General features: G+C 34.4%; 1 protein-coding gene across 4 annotated transcripts; it reads right to left on the minus strand.

Moving 5' to 3' along the window:
* Positions 1-11,719: 11,719 nt before the first annotated feature.
* LOC133310181 (70 kDa peptidyl-prolyl isomerase-like) lies at positions 11,720-18,979 on the minus strand. 4 transcript variants are annotated; one of them, XM_061511106.1, is made up of 13 exons: positions 18,713-18,979; positions 18,549-18,635; positions 18,012-18,233; positions 17,758-17,838; positions 17,574-17,654; positions 16,858-17,052; positions 14,929-15,018; positions 14,617-14,792; positions 14,266-14,388; positions 14,028-14,174; positions 12,873-13,000; positions 12,662-12,782; positions 11,720-12,277 (listed from the first exon to the last, which is right to left on the minus strand). In XM_061511106.1, exons 1-13 carry the CDS (start codon positions 18,894-18,896, stop codon positions 12,155-12,157), a joined length of 1,758 nt encoding a protein of 585 aa, XP_061367090.1. In that variant the 5' UTR covers positions 18,897-18,979; the 3' UTR covers positions 11,720-12,154. The 4 variants fall into 4 exon arrangements, with proteins under 4 accessions (XP_061367090.1, XP_061367152.1, XP_061367213.1 ...); XM_061511229.1 differs by having other exon boundaries at positions 11,721-12,277; positions 18,012-18,135; positions 18,713-18,750; XM_061511168.1 differs by lacking the exons at positions 14,028-14,174; positions 14,266-14,388.
* Positions 18,980-19,884: the final 905 nt, after the last annotated feature.

Here is a 19,884-nt window from a genome sequence, read left to right on the forward strand (position 1 = left end):
GAAAATGCATAAAGAATCTGGGTTTGTTTTATCAAACAGGCCAAACCGAAAGATAAAATAAAGAATTATAGAAAATTATATATAATAATAAAATAAAATCAAATCAATTCATAAGGCAGCAAATGCTTATGAATGCGTACACACAGTTATTAGATTTTTCAGTTTAATTTCACTCATCCTTTTGTTGTGATTCACTCGGTTAATTATTAGATTTTTCAGTTTAATTTCACTTATCCTTTAGTTGTGATTCACTCGGTTAATTACTTGTTATGCACTATAACATTAGCGAAGAATTTAACTCTTTTAAAAAATTTGAATATTCAAACACATTTAATACTAGTAAGAGAACTTAAGCTCTTGAATATGGAAAAAATTATACTTACTATTATTTTAAACTTATGACTCTTATTAAATGCTTGGTTATCATTAAATCAATTTGAAATTAATGGGTAAAAAAGAAAAAAAAATAATTGTCATTATTTTCAAATTATAAACAAATAAGTTATAAGAATGATAAGTCTAAAATAGTGATTAGTATAACCGTCCTCCTCAAATATAACTTTGTTTTTAAAATGTATATGATATTTTAAGGACAAAATATTTCTGTTTTTGTTACAGAAAATGAGAAAATAATTTGAAATAAACGGTTGAAAAAGAGAAAAATAAAATAATATCTACCGTTGATTTCAAATTATAGCCAAATAAGTTATAAAAATGATAAGTCTAAAATGATGGTACGTATAACCGCCCTCCTCAAATATAACTTTTTTTTAAAATGTATTTGATATTTTAAGGGGAAAATATTTGTAGAAATTTTTTTCTAGCCCAGAGGTGGCTCGCGGGTAACCCCACCTGCCCACCTTAAAATAACCCAACTTGTTCGCCCTGCTTTTGAAAGGGGTTGCCCATTCCAACCCACCTCCAACACAACCCACCCCGCCAACCCACCAAATCACCAACATATTAGAAAACTGATTTTTTTTTTTCAAAAATTATACTCTATATATGTAAAAGTCATAAAATAATAAATAAAAGAAGTGTAAAAAAATATCATTAATTAATATTTTTTTAAAATAAAAATTTAAAATCAACCTAGAGGGTCAACCAGCCCCACCATGGCCGTTTTGACCCTCCCTTAAGCGAGGCGGGGGGTTCAAGCGGGTTGGAGATTGAAAATTCCAACCCAATCGGGTTATACAAGTTAACCTAAAGAGTTGAATCCATTTTGTCACCTCTGCACTCATATAAAAGCCAGTGAATCCCATTATAATGACAAGAGATAAAAATTAATGGGACATAATAGAAATCATTCAGTTTTATATTGTGGCAGAAAAAAAAATTCTTCAACAAAATGAGAAATACTAAACCCATGCACGCTTTAAACATGAAGGATGGGAAGTTTCTAAAACATTATCCCATCATACATCTGGCTAAATAAAAGAGTTTGAACCACCCATCTTCAAGCATTTACTTTGTTTATGGAGTTATTGTGTAAAACAATATGATATTTGAGTTGAAGTTAGATTCTTTATGAGCGTAGTAATTATGGATGAAAAAATCCAAAAGAATTGAATTAAAAATCCAAAACAACTTAATTCAAGCAAAAATAGTTTTTTATATATATATATATATATATATATATATATATATATAGAGAGAGAGAGAGAGGGGTAGGATCCTTTGACACCTCATCTGATAGCCGTTAGATAAAAAAAGATCAATGACTCTAATTTGTAAGCATGTGACACCATTGATCTTTTTTGATCTAACGGCTCTCATATGAGGTGTCAAACTTTAAATTTGACACTGGTGTCAAAAGTCTCAAGGTGATCACCCCAGCAGAATATGGAAATCCAAATAAAATAACCAAATTTTCCCAGCCTTATGATCCAATTGGATATAATTATTGGGACTATGAATTAGCCTGGACCAATGTCTTCTTCATGCAAAATAAAGAAAAAAAACATTCATGGTTAATTTACTTTAAGCAAAATATCCAATATAATTTCCCGCAATGGTTTAATAAATGGTGGGATTATTTTGGACCAATCCTTGATATCCTTCCTCCACAAGTCTTTGAAGGAATGACAATCTTTTCCAAAAAATTCGACAATCTAGCAGATCCTTTTTCCAATAGATCTGCATTTTTTCTCAAAGTTCTCTCTGGCATGGATATTTTCATGGCAGTACAATTACGGCGAGAAAACAGGCATCAGACTACCATTACTCAGGAGACAAGCTTTTGTTAAATGGTGGATAGAATTTGATGCTTCAAGAGCTTACCCAGAAAATGTCAAGCTCTGGTTTAAAAAACATCCAAAAAGCATCAAGCCAGCTGATCCAGAAACCTCCGTTTTCTTGAATCAAAAGGCTCAGATCACAGCAGCATTAGCAGCATCAACCAGCAAAGAAAATTTTGCAAAGAATTTGCAAGGTATTCTTCAATTACTCCAAGAAGAAGCTGAGAGTTCTAAACAGAAGACAGGTTCTTCATCTCCTTCTATCTCTTCTTCAACAGAAGACTTCTACCAAAATGAGGATGATTGTTTTGGAATCAACTTAGCAGAAGACTGCTGAAGAAAACCACTGTAGTGACGCTGATGGCAAAATGACATGAGCATGATGTCAGCATAAGGTGACGCATACAGTGACGTAATCAGAGTGTCGGCAGAAACTGTAGCATCACGAGTCAGTTACTGTTCACTTAACCCACACTGTTCAAACAGTACCGGTCATGTAACTTGTACTGTAGCAATAGTGATTTTTCAATCTATTTAAAGGGTTGCTTCAGTATGTTGAAGGCATCCCCGGAGGGATTCCGGAAGTGTGAGGAGGGAAATGAAGTAAACTAGAGCAGAAATGGAAAGCAGGAAAGTAGACGGACTACTATATGAAATAAATGACTGAAATTAAAATGCAGAAATTAAAACATAAAATAAATTTAAGGTGAGAACCCAAGCTGTATACGGTAGGCCGAAGTCAAACTTGGGTGGAAGGATGGAGAAGAGAAGAGTTCATTACATAAGCAGATATGAAATAACACTTTTATTCAAAACATAAAGATTGAGATTACAGTTACAGATTGAAAGATAAAGAGAAAACAGAGAAGAAGAGAAAACTCAGAAGTACCTCGCAGTCTCTCTCTCTAGACTATCTCTCTAAACTCAGCTAATAAAAGGATGCCTTCAACATACTGAAGCAACCCTTTAAATAGATTGAAAAATCACTATTGCTACAGTACAAGTTACATGACCGGTACTGTTTGAACAGTGTAGGTTAAGTGAACAGTAACTGACTCGTGATGCTACAGTTTCTGCCGACACTTTGATTACGTCACTGTATGCGTCACCTTATGCTGACATCATGCTCATGTCATTTTGCCATCAGCGTCACTACAGTGGTTTTCTTCAACAGTCTTCTGCTAAGTTGATTCCAAAACAATCATCCTCATTTTGGTAGAAGTCTTCTGTTGAAGAAGAGATAGAAGGAGATGAAGAACCTGTCTTCTGTTTAGAACTCTCAGCTTCTTCTTGGAGTAATTGAAGAATACCTTGCAAATTCTTTGCAAAATTTTCTTTGCTGGTTGATGCTGCTAATGCTGCTGTGATCTGAGCCTTTTGATTCAAGAAAAGGGAGGTTTCTGGATCAGCTGGCTTGATGCTTTTTGGATGTTTTTTAAACCAGAGCTTGACATTTTCTGGGTAAGCTCTTGAAGCATCAAATTCTATCCACCATTTAACAAAAGCTTGTCTCCTGAGTAATGGTAGTCTGATGCCTGTTTTCTCGCCGTAATTGTACTGCCATGAAAATATCCATGCCAGAGAGAACTTTGAGAAAAAATGCAGATCTATTGGAAAGGGATCTGCTAGATTGTCGAATTTTTTGGAAAAGATTGTCATTCCTTCAAAGACTTGTGGAGGAAGGATATCAAGGATTGGTCCAAAATAATCCCACCATTTATTAAACCATTGCGGGAAATTATATTGGATATTTTGCTTAAAGTAAATTAACCATGAATGTTTGTTTTCTTTATTTTGCATGAAGAAGACATTGGTCCAGGCTAATTCATAGTCCCAATAATTATATCCAATTGGATCATAAGGCTGGGAAAATTTGGTTATTTTATTTGGATTTCCATATTCTGCTGGGGTGATCACCTTGAGAATCTGGATGGTTGAATGAGTAATAAACTCAGGGTCTTTTGGACTCTTATAGTGTTTGATGGAAATAGAGTTTGAATCAAGTAGAATAAACTCATAAAAATTTTGGGATTTAGTTGGAGAATGTGGTTTGAAATGAAATTGTCGTCCTTTGAAGTCTTTGGGGAAGATCTTCACAGGAACCTTGGTTGGTTTATTATCCCAGTAGGATGGTTCCATTTGGATTACTTCTAGAAACTTGTTCTTTGAGACATATGGTGTTTGAGGTTTTGGTTTCTGGGTAGAAATAGGTTTGGGTTGGATTTCTAGGGCCCTGTTTGGACGGTTAGAGATCTGCTTGGTTTTTAGGTTATCAATCAAAACAGAAAGACTTTCTTCCTGTTCATCTTCTGAAGCTATTTCAGCCCAGGTTTTCTTTGGTAGATGGGTCAAACCTTGGTCTTGGAAGGCTTGAAGTGTTTGGATTGGCATTGCATAGTCTGCTTTGGATTGTTTAGAAGAGGAAGTATCCTCAACTCTTTGGGTAGATGACCCAGTTTGGGGTTGGGTAGATGACCCAGATTGTTGTTGGGCTGGAGACCCAGTTTTTTCTAATTTTTTAGCTAACCCAGCCAGGATTAGCTTTCCTTTCCTCTCTTTAGAAGAGGTTGATTTTACCGATTTCGGCATGACAGGACACTGTTTATCTTCCCTGCAGAAATTCACGAGTGAGATAATCAGGGAGAGAGTTTGAGGTGCCTTTGAGATATTCAATTTCAAAATCAAAAACACTTAAGATAGCTTGCCATCTAGCAAAAATTTGTTTAGATGCTAGATTCTTTACGTCCTTTTGTAAAATGTCTTTTGCAGATTTGCAATCAACACGGATTAAAAACTTTTGATTTAATAAATCAGATTGAAATTTTGAAATACATAAAACAATTGCTAAAACTTCTTTTTTGACAGTGGAATACTTTTGCTGTGCTGGATTCCAATGTTTTGAAGTGTATGCAATGATATGCTCTTTGTCTGAGACTCTTTGTTTAAGAATGCCACCATAACCTATGTCAGAGGCATCAGTTTCAACAATTTTGAAAGCCTGAGGATTGGGAAGATAAAGACAAGGAAGTTCCTTTACCTTAGCTTTGACCTGTTTGACTACGTCAGTATGAACATCAGTCCAGGGAGGAGGGTCTTTTTTAAGACGATTATGGAGAGGCTTGATTAGATTATTAAGCTGAGGAAAGAAGTCAGCTACATAATTTAAACAACCAAGAAATCTTTGTAATTGAGTTTTATCAATAATTTGATTGGGAAATTTGTCAGCAAATTCAATAGCTCTACAAATTGGAGTAATAGTCCCTTGATAAATAGTATGACCGAGGAACCTGATTTTTGTTTGAAATAGATTGATCTTTGATTTAGAAAGAGCTAAACCACTTTTCTTAATTACATCTACAAAAATATGAAGATGTTTAAAATGTTGATCAATAGATTGAGAAAAGACAAGAACATCATCAATGTAGACAATAGTGAAAGTTGAGTATGGATTGAAGATATCATTCATGATTCTCTGAAATTCAGAGGGAGCATTCTTCAGTCCAAAAGGCATTACCTTCCATTCGTATTGACCAAATGGAACAGTAAAAGCTGTCTTGTAACATTCATTGTCATTGAGCTGGATTTGCCAAAACCCAGATTTCATGTCAAATTTAGAAAAGATTTTTGCCGAATACAAACGATTGAGAAGATCTTTCTTATTTGGAATCGGATACCGAATCCATTGAAGAGCTTGATTAAGAGGTTTGTAATTGGTAACTAACCGTGGAGTTCCACGCTCAATTTCAGATTGCTTATTGACATAGAAGGCAGAACAAGACCAAGGACTCTTGCTTTTCCTGATGAGACCTTTAGCAATGAGATCAGCAATTTCTTTTTGACAAAAGACAAGAAGTTCACCACTCATTTGAATAGGACGAGCTTTGGTTGGGATTTGCCTTTCATTAAAATCCTTTTCATAGGGAAGATCTACGATATGTTTTTTCCTTTGCCAAAAAGCATTCGGAAGATCAGAACAGATTGTATTTTGGATTTGTTCAAGCAAAACTTTGATCTTTTGTTGAACTTCAGGCTGCTTTAACTGATTTTCAATATTCTTAAAAGAAATTTCTTCTTTAAGGAAATTGATTTGTTTTTGTTTGTAATGGATAAAATTCAAATCTCTTATGATGGGTTTCTTAAGAAATTTAAAAACAATTGGTTTGTCCAAATGATAAGTAATTATACCCTCATCTGTGATAGTTAGAGGAAAAAGAGATTTGATGAACGGAGTTCCAAGAATAACTCCATTTTTTAGGTTTTTAACAAGGAGAAACGGTGTTTCAACTTTTAAATTATCATTTTCAATGATTGCTTTCGGAAGTTTATAATTAACCTGAAGTTTTGAACCACTAGCAGTACTAAGCCGTTCAGAAGTCTTTTCAAAATATTTAGTAGGAATTAGACCTTCTTGAATGCAGTTTGAATCTGCCCCTGTGTCAAACAGAGCTTCAATTTCAAGGTCAAAATTACCTACATTGAGTTTGATTGGGATATAGAATTTTTGAATTGTTAATTGATTAATTAATCCTAAAAATTCTTCGTCTTTAAGATTTTTATCTTCATCTGGTTTAGACAGAGTATTTTCCATACTCGTTCCCGTTGATTCTTCATTTTGTAATTGAAGAAGGATGTTCTGATGAGTTTGTTGTTGTTCTTTGATTTGTTTAACTTCAGTTTTGAGAATATTGATCTCATACTGAAGATCTTGGACAGTTATAGGTTTGACAGTAATACTCTTTTCTAGTTTTTTAAGGGTATCTTTAAGATTAAACTTATTAGGAACCAACAACTCTTTAGATTTAGAAGAACTGGTTTCCAAGGATGATTTTAATTTTGCTAAGTAAGCTTTCTTTTCATGGGGATCACTGATTGAATCTATGACCTCGAACAAAAGATCTTGTTCTTTAGTCAAGACATTAATTTCTTGCGAGGATTGTGAGTCCTCACTAGAAGATAGATCATCTTCATGAATTTGGTTTAAATCTTCTGAGGATTCTTTTCCAGATTCTTCATCCGAGGACTGGATTAGAAGATTATTGATTTGTTCTTCAATAGAAGGATCAAGGTTTAGGTTATTTAGTTTTTTCTTAAGCCTACAATATTTACTAATATGTCCAGGTTTACCACAGCTGTAGCAAATAGTTGGCTTAATTGGTTTGGATGTATTTTGTGATTTATTTGTTTCAGTATTTGGCTTAGGATTTTCATTTTTAAACCTTTTATTGTAATTGGGTTTCTTACGAAAATTCCTAAAAGTTTTAACCTGTTTTTGTTCCTGTTTTTTATGTTTTTTAGGTTTTGTAGTACAAGGCAGACCAAATTGTTCACAAAATGATCCTAGATCTTTACGATTTTGAGTTTTTTCTTTTGCAAGTTGACGTTGGATTTTATCATCTTGACAGATTTTTAAAGCTACCTTTTGGATATAAGCAACTAATTGTCCATAACTTAATTGCTCATAAGGGATATCTCCAGTTAGAGATTGATGACGGATTTTATCCCTAACTTTGTCTCCTAAAGATTTTGGAAGACCAGCTAAGAATTTTTCTTTCCAGAAAGGTTGTTGACTATCATCTCGAGTGTAAACCCTAGTTAGGAAGGTATCTTTATACCAGCGAAAGTCACCTAAGGTTCTACATTTAAGATTGGATAGGAGTTCAGCAGAACGATCTTTCCATAAGGATGGATCACCAATGAAATGTTGGATAATGGTGAAGATTAATTGATTAACAGCATCTGGAATAGTTTTTCCATCAGAGACTATAGGAATGCCATCAGGATCAACTTTAATGGCATTAAGAACAGAATTTTTTTCATCTTCAGAAAGATAATTATCCCACCAACCTTTGAGTTGACCAGAGAAGCCAGAGACAATAATATTGACTATAATTGCTTCAGAACAATTATGAGAAGTTTGATAGGCAGTTGCAACCATAGTCATATGGTGCATTATATTGAGTATGTTATACTCTGATTGACCATCTATGTTCCATTCATAGACGTTGTTACCATTAAAACTTTTGAAACTTGTATTCTTTTCTTCAAGTAGAAGATCAGGAGCAGTTGCTTTTTGGTAATAAAGTTTGGAAGGGTTTCTCCAATTATTAATACCAGTTATAGGATTAATTTTAATTTCAGATTTGTTATCTGACTCAGGAGATTCATCATAATGATTCAGAGTATTGATAGTTTTTGACCGAGTGTTATGTTTATGAGACTGTTGAGTCTCTTGATCAGAATGTTGTGGGGTATCAGGAATGGTTAATGTACTTAACTTCTCATCAATTTTTTTAAGAAATTCATCCTGAGACTGAGATTGAGCAGGTTTTAACTTTGCAAACTCTTTTCTAAGTTGATCATTCATTTTGAAAGGTTTGAACAAAGGTTTTTCTAAGTTTTTAGAAGAAGATGCAGAGGATGAAGGTTCAATAGTTTTGATAAGTTTTTCACCCAAAACTTGAAGATATTTGTTGGTGTAATTAGATTGCTCAATAAGATTTTTAAAATCCATTGGAGAGACTTGTTCATTTTCATCTTTTAATTTAAAAGGTGAAGCAAGAACAGACCTACTTTTGTTATCACAAACTTTTGGGAGATAGAAAGAAGTTGTGGGAGGAAATTCAGACTTGATAATCTCTCCTTCTTTCAGGTGCCAATCAGTGATGACATTAGCAGATTGAGGAGTCTTGAATGGATAATCAATGTCCTGTTGGACAGAATAAGCTTGAAACCAATCAAAGAAAGGAATATTTAACTCTACCTTGTCAAGAAAGTTATAAAATTCTTCTTGAATTAGTTGTCTTTTAATTCCCTTATAATTTTGGAAGAACCATTCTTTTTGAGGAGACCGTTCCTCAGAATTAAAGTCTTTCCTAAGGGTTTCCTTATCTATAATGAACTTATATAACATCATAAGAATTATGCATAGAGGAATAGGTTGGAGATTGAATAGATTTTGGGGATTGGATGATACTTTGTTCATTTTCTTCTTCTTTTTGGGTATATGAAGGTTTAGGAATAGAAGAAGAAGTGTCCAAACCTTGGAGATGGAGATTGAACCTACTAGGTTCAGAGATTGTAGAGAGAAAGATCTCCTTGAAAGAGCAGATTGAAAATCTTCAGAACGAAAATCTTGAGTTTGAACAGACCTGGAAGAACTTGCAGAACTGAAAGAGTTTCTTCTATCGAAGATTATTTCAACAGCACCACTTGGGAACTGCTTGATTTCTCTAAAGTTTGGAGTATCTCTAGGTTGAGCAGGTGTTGCCTTCTCAAGCCTCCATTTATCTGGTAGGACTATGTCAGTCCAACGGATGGTTTTGGGAACAGTGACATTTGCTCTAGACATGTCAGTAAGGAACAAAGTAGTTTCCCCAGTTTTCTTGGGTTTAAGAACCCTAGAGATGGAAGAATTCAATACTTTATATTGAATCCTAAAAAGCAAAGCTGCTGGAATAGATCCGGATTTCATGTCCAGACCACTTGTCTCAATGTTCAAAGTTAAGACATCCAAGATATTTTTATCTTGAAGACTAACCATACGATCAGGATAACAATTGAAAAAGATTGGTCCATTGCTTAGGCTTGTTTCAACAGTTCCAAGTATAGAATCTGTAAATTTGTTATGCCTTGTATCACGAAGGCATAGAAGAACAGAAGCATTTAGACCTTCAATTCCAAGAGGTTTAATAGCCACTTGGACACATCCGATGTGCAGATAGTTATAACTTTGTTTATGAGTTTGTATAGACGATTTTGAAAGTAGTTGAAATTCTTCAAATTCCTTATTTAAAGGGATATTTCTTTCAACTGTTCTGATGATATAGTCAGATTTCCGAAAGAAGTTTCCTTCGGGTTTGTATAGTTCATTAGTTGGAATTCTGGGAATTTCCCAGTTATCCAGATCTTGATTGATATCTTCAAAGGAGATTTCTTCTTTAAAAATATTTTTTGTATGATTTTTAACTTGATCTTTATGGATGGAAGAAGAAGATGGCTGAGATGATTTGAAAGAGAGCTTAGAAGAGAAAGATTTAAACATGATAATAAAACAGATGTATTTCCCAGATATCTGAACCATCATTTGGATCCATAGTAATACAGAGATAGATGTAAATTAACTTTTATCAACTGAGCATTAGATTAAGATTTTAACGTAAATAAACAACAGATTGTCAGATAATTTAGATCTATCCATATATTCCTACTTCCCCATCAGGCTCTGATACCAGAGGGCTAGGGATGATTTGAAAGTGATAATTTAGTTTAAACCAGAGCTTGACATTTTCTGGGTAAGCTCTTGAAGCATCAAATTCTATCCACCATTTAACAAAAGCTTGTCTCCTGAGTAATGGTAGTCTGATGCCTGTTTTCTCGTCGTAATTGTACTGCCATGAAAATATCCATGCCAGAGAGAACTTTGAGAAAAAATGCAGATCTATTGGAAAAGGATCTGCTAGATTGTCGAATTTTTTAGAAAAGATTGTCATTCCTTCAAAGACTTGTGGAGGAAGGATGGAAAAAATGCCTGGATTTCCATATTCTATATATATATATATATATATAAATGGTTCAGTTCTAATGGGAAAAACCATTTTTAATCTTGTAAGGACAGTTTTTTAATCTTTGTAAATGGTTCAGTTCTAATATGGCAAAAGCGGTTTGGTTACCAACAATTTTTGAAATCGAACTGATTTTAATTTTTGTAGAAGCTGTTCAATTTTCTCTAATCATCAAACTCTTAAGTCATGATTTAATTATCCAAATTGCAATGTTACCGGATCTCGCATATAGATTATTCAAGAGGATATTCAATCTCGACAACATCTTCCTCAGCCAATAATTAGTTTTTGTAATCGGATCTGCAGTAAAAGGTCACTTGTGATTTTGTGTGTCTTTGGAGAAGAGAGAAAAAAATTAGAAAACAAGAAATGTTTCAAAAGGTTGTATTGGACTTGGTTCTCCATGTTTTATTTTTCTATTTTTTATTAGAAATTGGGGTGTGGGGAGAGAAATTGGGTTTGTCAAATTGATTTTTATTAATTTTCTTGCGAGAATGTTTTTATTTTTTTGAGGGATTTAGGATTAGGATCGTTGGATTGTAAGTGAAATTATCAACAAGAATATGTTACAGCTGAATCACATTGCTTGTTCAAATGACGTATGATGAACCCATGATTTTTTATTTTTTTCTTAAACAGTTCAAATTGCTTACTCAGCTCACATAAATGTGAGACCATCACTGTCCACGTAATAAATACAAAGAGCAAAAATGCTATTAAAATGTGGAGCAATATAAGTCCTGCCTCATATATAGACAGCATTGAGATTAATTCGTCGTGATATCATGTAAAGAATCTTAGAATGCACCACACCAAAAGCTAGCTCAAAGAGTGAAAGTGCCCAAAGTCTTATAAACTCCACATTAGTTGCATATACAACTAATGTGAAACTATATATCTCAACACGTCCAATATAAAAACTTAAACAAGTAATGCAGTGCGAATTTAGTGTGTATATTCGTTCATCCAAAATACAGCAATATTACGAGTTGGTCAAGATACCCATAAATGTTTGCTATGTGAGCATGTAAACTTTCATCCGAATTTGAATTTACATCTACCATTTACTACTTCATATTATATTTTAATGAGAGAAGTTATATTTACAATTTATTTTCGTTTACAACCTCTTACAATAAATTTTAACTGTTGATTTCCGTCAATCTTACGATTATAATTTATAGGATCATATTTATTAATTAATTATTAATTCTCAATAAATTATAACCATCTGATTGACGAAAATCAACGATTAAGATTTGATTGTAAGAGGTTATAAACGAAAATAAATTGTAAATATAATCTTTCTCATTTTTAATAGAAGCTTTATAATATAAAGTACACTATACAGGTTCAACAAGAATCAACAGTTAAACCACCATCAGAAGGGGCTGCGCTATCAGCAATTTGGTCCATTTCCATTCTCACGGCCTCTTCATTTTTCCTCTCATCCTCTTCTTTCTCAACCTTCAGTCTCTGCTTGAGAACAGTAAGAGCTTTAGTCGCAAATACAGTTTATGTAGAAGCAAGAAAATTGGGTATTCATAAAGACAATCAACTGAGATTAAGAACAACAAAATGAAAAGAAGGACAATAAATGATATACAAATCCTAAAGTGACAACATAGGAAGTGTCGAAATGTTTCATAATCCATTGCTCGTCAAGGCATCAGTCTAAACTAGCAAAGTCCAGTTTTCTAGCTTTTCTTTTTCTAAAGAAGTATATGCCGATTATTTCTACCCTGCATGTACTCAATTTTCCTCCAAAAGATTCAGTGTGTGGGGGGAATTAAGGCAAGACAAATTCCTGATTTCAAATACACAAACAAAAAAGAGTTATTAAGTTTAAACACTAATCACCTTTGTTGCCACAGGCGAGTCCTTTATTTTATGTGCAAATATATTTTCATACAGCTTAGCATCTTTTTTGTCACTGTCAGCTTGAAGTTGCTTCAATTTCTTCTTAATTACCTTTACCTCCCTGGGAAATGAAAAACCATGTTCCCACAATGAGAAACTTCCATTTTAATCCAGTAGTAATTTTCTTTGGAGAAACAACCCTTTTAAGTACCTGTTTTGTGGATCCACCTCAAGAGCTTTCTTGACGTCTACATCTGCCAAAAGATAGTCTCCAGTCTCTATATATGCTTGCGCTCGTCTGTACAAAGCTTTCACATTGTAAAACTCAATATCAAGCACCTGATGAAAAGAGCAAGAAAAAGTGATATGAGAACTTTTCTTGTAACTCTGGCCTCCATGCTATAATTTGAATGATGAGATGATATTAATTCATTCATTTCCTTGTTTGCAGTCAGGCATGCATCAGTCTACATGAAGCTTCCAATATTGTGAAAAAAATTCCACTTCTTTATGTAATAGTTTTCAAAGCTCATATAGTTTAAGCATTGCTATTATTCAACTAGAAATTAAGAACACATGTATTTCCTTTTCAGAATCGAAACATAAAAGCGACATTCGCAGGCAATAATGCTAAAAGATTGGTTACAATATGGAAAGAACAATCTCAACACAACCAGCGTTGAAGCCCGCCTCACCCCTAGTACATTTCTAGCCATTTATGCACCATCAGCTCATGAAACAACTTAGCTGAATAGGACTGAAGTAGATAACCTACGTGAGGAGAATTAAGATAAAGGTAGTGGATTGATGACCCACATGAGCAAGAGAGATGAGGAAAAAGGGAATATGCATAGGGGATTTTCTTGTAATGCCTAGACACCCAGCAGCAGGGGAGAGGAAGAGTGAGGTTTGAGTGAAGTTTGCAAGTGTTAAATGCAAAAGAGAGGGGAAGAGGAAAGTAAAGCAAGAATTCAGTTGGAAGAGTGGAACTTGGGAGGAAGCTAGCCCTTCAAAGACTTAGCCTAGTTACCGTAATGCTCCATTTCTGTTTCTTTCTTATTTCATCTCTGTAATCTGAGATAATTCCCAGTTTTCTGCAATATTTGAAAGGGTTTCTATCCGACTATTACAAACTAGATAGTAACTCCAAGTAAATCAACTCAAAATTCAAATAACTCGTCTCCTAAATAGCAGACCAGGAATCTCATGAGAACGAGTTTATTTTCCTTTACCTCCCAACTAGTTTTACCTAAAGCATACAACTTGTAACCTATACTCCCACCCAAATTTTGTTCTCTCCCATTAGCCAATCTGCTCACAGAATTGGCTGCTTCAAATCTTATGCAAGAGTTGATTGGCTATTCACCTGTGAACATAGCTTGATTGCTCCAGGAAAGTCATTAAGTTTAAGGCTACAAGCTGCACCATTCAACCAGCATGACACTCTCAGTCCCTTAGCTAGCTTTTGCTCATTATCCCCGAAGGATCCATCTTCACCAACAAAATCAGCAGCCTGAGAGTGAACAAGGTATCACGGATTTGGTATGAATGAAAGAATCTTGATGAACTTGAAAAACCAAAGCCACAGCAAGTCAAGGATTTACCTTCTCATACTTCTTCCCTGCTCGCTGATACTTGCCCCCTTTAAATAATAAATTTCCTTCTTCTTTCTTCCTCCCAGCAACCTCAATTTTCTCATTACTATTCAATTCCCATGGTGCTTTCTCCTTTCAACAAATATAAGTTAAAAGTATTAAAAGCACTAATTTTGCCAGATACAAATATGTACCTAACAACAAACTATACACCTCATTGCAAGAGAAACTAAACGATACTGCAAGCCACTTTGTTTTTCTCCATTCTCTAGTATTTCCATCAGTCTTTAAAAAAAAAAGATATATATTCAACTCCTCAATGGACCAAAGCCGAGTGTTTTTTTTTCCTTTTTCATTTACCTTAATAAAATCCATCATCTCAATGTCATAAACTACATTTGAGCCTGGTGGCACAATAGCAAAATCTCGCCTCACTTCAACATTTCCAAATGCATAATCAGGGTGTATGTTAATTATGGCCCTCTCACCCTTCTTCATTGTTTCCACTGCTCGGTCTAGACCAGTAATCACTTGTTCTACAGACAGCAAAATAAAAACATTAGTATCATTACTTTGTAGATATCATTTACACTCAATGACCATCACAAGAAAAGGGGGGGGGGGGGGAGTATGCAAAATAGTGTAGTTAAGATATAATAAGAATAAACTTACCCTCATCAGTTATGAATTTCAAGGGTTGCGTTTCATCAATTCCTCTTTTCTCAAATACAGTGCCATCTTCCAGCATAGCTGTGTACCTGACTGCCATAGCAATTTTAACCAAAACAATTAGTAAAATTAGGTTCCTTGTTTTACTTTCATTGAGTGTTTTCCCAGCAAACCATTCTAGAAAAATGCTACATAAAAGTTACATGTGCAATCTTTATTGTCCATTGACCACTACAATAGTCATTTCATCCTCTTTTTTATATGCATGTGATTGTGCTTTAGTGGACCTTCACTTGGTCCTCAAGGTGAGACATAGGAAACTCTAGCAGTATTTTAGATGATTCCCAGTTAGGACTTCAGTGAGACCCTCGAGCCTGATTCTGTAATCCAGTACCTCTACAGGTTGCACCTAGAGTTACTATTCATCATATAGGAAAGCAAGTAATGGACCAACAATCATTAATTCAAGCCGTAAAGAGTTTGTTCCCCTTAACAAAAGGGCTCCGGTTTGAGCCCTGGGAACATGTGATTGTGCTTTAGTGGACCTTCACTTGGTCCTCAAGGTGAAACATAGGAAACTCTAGCAGTATTTTAGACGATTCCCAGTTAGGACTTCAGTGAGACCCTCGAGCGTGATTCTGTAATCCAGTACCTCTACAGGTTGCACCTAGAGTTACTATTCATCATATAGGAAAGCAAGTAATGAACCAACAATCATTAATTCAAGCCGTAAAGAGTTTGTTCCCCTTAACAAAAGGGCTCTGATTTGAGCCCTGGGAATGGAGAATATGGCGTAGGGAGTGTGATACAGCCCCAGGCCTACGAGTATATTCTACACCCAAATGCAGTGGATCTGTGGCACTTGCTGAGTCAGCCAAATGATTAGTTAGGAGAATATTTCTCTAGGTTGTTAGAAGGGAAGTTTGTTATGGAGGGGGATAAATAGTCGTTGGAGAGTAAAATGTGATAGGCTGGAATTTGGGACTTGGGAGAGACTCAGAGCACTCTCTAATTTGCTCTGAAGTTATCTTTTGCTTTTGCCTTTTCCATTGTAATTTTCTAGCCTTGTTGAATTCAATGGATTTCTGAAGAACTGGTTGAGAAAATAAAAAAGATAAAAAAGAAGAATGAAAGAAAAAAGTGGGTAATGACTCTCACAGGCACAAAAAAATATTTCTTAAGAAGTGAGACATGGAATACAGGGTGCAGACGGCTGCTCAGCAGGTTAGTTCAATTTACAAGCAACCTGGCCACTATCAAGGATCCCAAATGGCCTATAAAACCCAGGACTAATCTTTTCATTAACCCGCTTTGCAAATGATTTGAGTCTACAATGTTGAATAGCCTTGGTACAACGGTAGAAGTTGTCGCCATATGACACAGAGGTCATCGATTCGAATTATGTAATTATCCTTGTGCAAGTAAGACTACCAACTATAGAACCACACAATAGGTCTGACCATTCCTTAGACCTAGAGCATAACAGGACTTCATAGCATCAGGTTACCCTTTATCTTCTCCCCATCTCCTTTCTTAAAGTCATACAAATCAAATTCCCCTCATGATTCCAATTGATTACCTTACTCGAAATATTATACAAATCACTCAATTTATGTTACATTAATCATTCAATTCTCCTTGGTTGCCTAACTGCACTCTTGCCTAATATAAATCTTGGTAATATGTGGTTTCCTAACACAGTCACATCAAGAGCCTGCAAATATTTAATAATCCTTGAGTCAAAGAAAATTGTTAATAATGAAACATCAGAGGACAGCTAGAGATTTCAAATTTCCTATGACATCATATGATAGATAATCCTTCTAATTCTAGATCCATTCTGATTGAAATCAACTGCATCAATAAGAACCCTCCAACCCAAATGGTTGAACTAGTTGTTCTTAAATAATAAAATGAGTGTCATTTACTTACCAGTAACATTTGCACCCTCATCGGCTGTGGAAGCACCCTCCCCTTCTTTCAAAATCTTCTTAAGCACCATGGAGTCACCAGTAACATTTATGACAGGTTTGAAGGACACCAATTCAATATTAACATGCAGCACTGAATTGGGAGGAATTGAATGCAGCCCACTGCCAGCTTCTCTCCCCATCTCCCCAAAGGCATCTGTAGTCACCATATGAAATACAATTCCAAACTAATTATTTGAGATATTGGTCCACAAGATCCCTGAAGCTAGGGAAGTACAGTGAAATTTAGGCTGGTATCAAGATATAGAATAACTTATAACCAAGAAGAGTTTGAAAGAAATAAATGGCTATGTACCCAATTTTACGGAGTTATGCCAAAAGCAGGCTTGACTTTCAATTGGATTTCGCAATTGATGCACAAATATTAATATTTGCAGTTCCATAGATTGATCAATTTTTCAATGTCTATTATGGTATAGTAGTAACCTAGGTGCTAGGAAAACAGAAACTGACTAGAAGAAAGAAGAAACATTTCAATGGACTATGAAGATGGTTATACCAATTTTATTTCAGTCAAAGTCATATTTTGAGAAGGAAGTTTCATGAATCTTTTCATAAAAAAAACTAAATATGGAAATATAATAAGCCTTTCATTTGGCTGCCGGAAAGACCGAAAATACAGATACTATAGGTTGAATAGAAGAACAAAAGACATACACTGAGGTTGAACAATTAATTTAGCCTTCTCTCCCCTTGTCATGGTCATGATAACTTTCGGCAATCTAGGAAAAAGATAACCTTCAACCAGTACAATAATTGGTCAGACAGGCTGTGAGATGAAAAATGAAATTACATTCCCTGTCTATTGAAATAAAGTAAGAGCACAACTCAACAACAATACCATCCTTCACATGAAATTCAACTCCTCCTTCCGGTGTTTCTGCTACAACAGTGCCATCATCTAGCACCACCTGATACTTCACTGCAATAGCAACCAAAGAACGACAAAGCTAATCAGCTGACACATTCTTCATTTCCAAAACAGGCCAAAAGAGACACAGCAACAGAAAACTGAAATGGATATATAACTCTCAACTGATTAATATGTTCAACTGATGGGAAGCAAAAAATATGTATAAGCAGCTATTAGAATACCAAGGACTTCATCTAAATCACCAGGCCGCTCATTCCCGCTCCCTTTCTCCATAATTTTCTTGAGAATTCCACCATCTTTGCAAACATCCACCACTTTGATCCACGAAATGAGTTCCACCTCAAACTGCAAAATGCCTCTAGAATCATCAGGCAATGTGAACAATGCTACCTCTCCCTTCTTCATGGTTATAACCCCATGATCCAACCCAGCAACCACTTGACCTATCAACCCCATCAACAAATAAACAAATCTAAGTCACACCCACATAAAAACATATATTGAAGGGAAAAAATGTTTGTCATTTTAAAATACACAATTTTGTGTCATTTTTAATGAAACTACATTATTTTGTTGTGTTTTTGCATTCTCTCTCCTCCACATTCTTTTTTTCCTAGTTTTATATAAAAAAAAAACAGTAAAAAAATACCAAAAACACAACAAAATGATGTGATTTCGTTAAAAATGACACTATCGTTTTTCGATATTGAAATTACATTAAAAAAAAATGCCAACAAAATGTTGTTCTCAGTTCTCACCTTGACCAAGAGTAAATATCATAGGTTGATTTGTATCCCTAGTGGAATCAAACTTTGTTCCATCAAGTAAAGTCCCAACATAGTGAACTGTATTGAATATTGAGCATTGTTTAGTAGTTACTTGCATAAAGAGATTTTAAGATTTTTGAGTGATGATGACTAACCAGTTACTTGGTCGTTGAAGTCAGGGGTTTCCCATCCGAGTCCGCGCTTGATCAGCTTCTTCTTGAGACCCGAGTTACTGAGTTGCCTCTCTTCGCCAACCTTTTGTGGCGGTGCCGATTCGATAACCTCACCGGGTTCTTCGTCGAATTCATCCTCGTCCTTTACGTCCGACAACACCACCATCACTGCCAACCTTTTTTTTTTCTTTCTCGAACAATCCTCTGATTAGAACAGTAACGCTGTCTGCCTGAACGGTAAGTTATGGGAACGTTGTTAGTTCAGAAGGGAAAAAATATGTGTACAGGGAAATGTATTTAACCTTTGATTTCAGTGTGCCTTTTTAAAAATTACTCCGTAATTCAATTGATATTAGAAGCGATTACAATTTCCTCCACAAGTTTTAGGGGATTAAATTTTATGAGAAAATTTTTTTATGCTACATATTCAATACATAAGTGGGTTCTATAAAAAAAGTAAAAAGACAAAAAAATAAAAATGGGACCCACATTTTAATGTATGTGTAACATGAGAAAATTTTCTCATGTAAAATGAGAAAAGATTAACCCTAAGTTTTATTACACTTAATCTCGCGCATGTTTGTTTGAAAAGTTAGATTTCTATCTTGATAACCTTTTTTAATTATTCTTCTAGACTTTAATATTTCTACAATAGATAAGTTATCTACATTTGCTCTCAAAATGACGTTATTTTCCATTGAAAAATTAAAAAAATACAATAAAAATACTATTATAACCCTGAAATAAATTATAATTACAAAAATACTTTGATTTTTGTCTCAAAATAACGACATTTTAGACTCAATGTAAATAAGTTATCTACATTAACAAGAAAAAAAACGAAACCTTCTTCTAATATCTCTATCTTAAGATTCATGATGATTTATTAGATGAAGATAAACTTTGAGTACTGATTATAAAATATACATTAACTTTTATGAGGAATATTATATTTATAACTTATTTTCGTTTAAAATTTCTTACAGTCATATTTTAATTGTTATTTTTTTTAATTAACAATTATTATTTTCGTATATTAAATTCATTAATTAATTATTAATTCGCAATAAATAATAACCGTTGATTGACTAAAACTAACAATTAAGATATGATTATAAAAAAATTATAAATATAAATATTTTATAAATATAATC

This window comes from Gastrolobium bilobum, unplaced genomic scaffold, assembly GCF_033153095.1.
Source record: "Gastrolobium bilobum isolate Gb01-03AN ecotype WA unplaced genomic scaffold, APGP_CSIRO_Gbil_v1 utg39686, whole genome shotgun sequence".
In the NCBI taxonomy this organism is placed as follows: Eukaryota; Viridiplantae; Streptophyta; class Magnoliopsida; order Fabales; family Fabaceae; genus Gastrolobium; species Gastrolobium bilobum.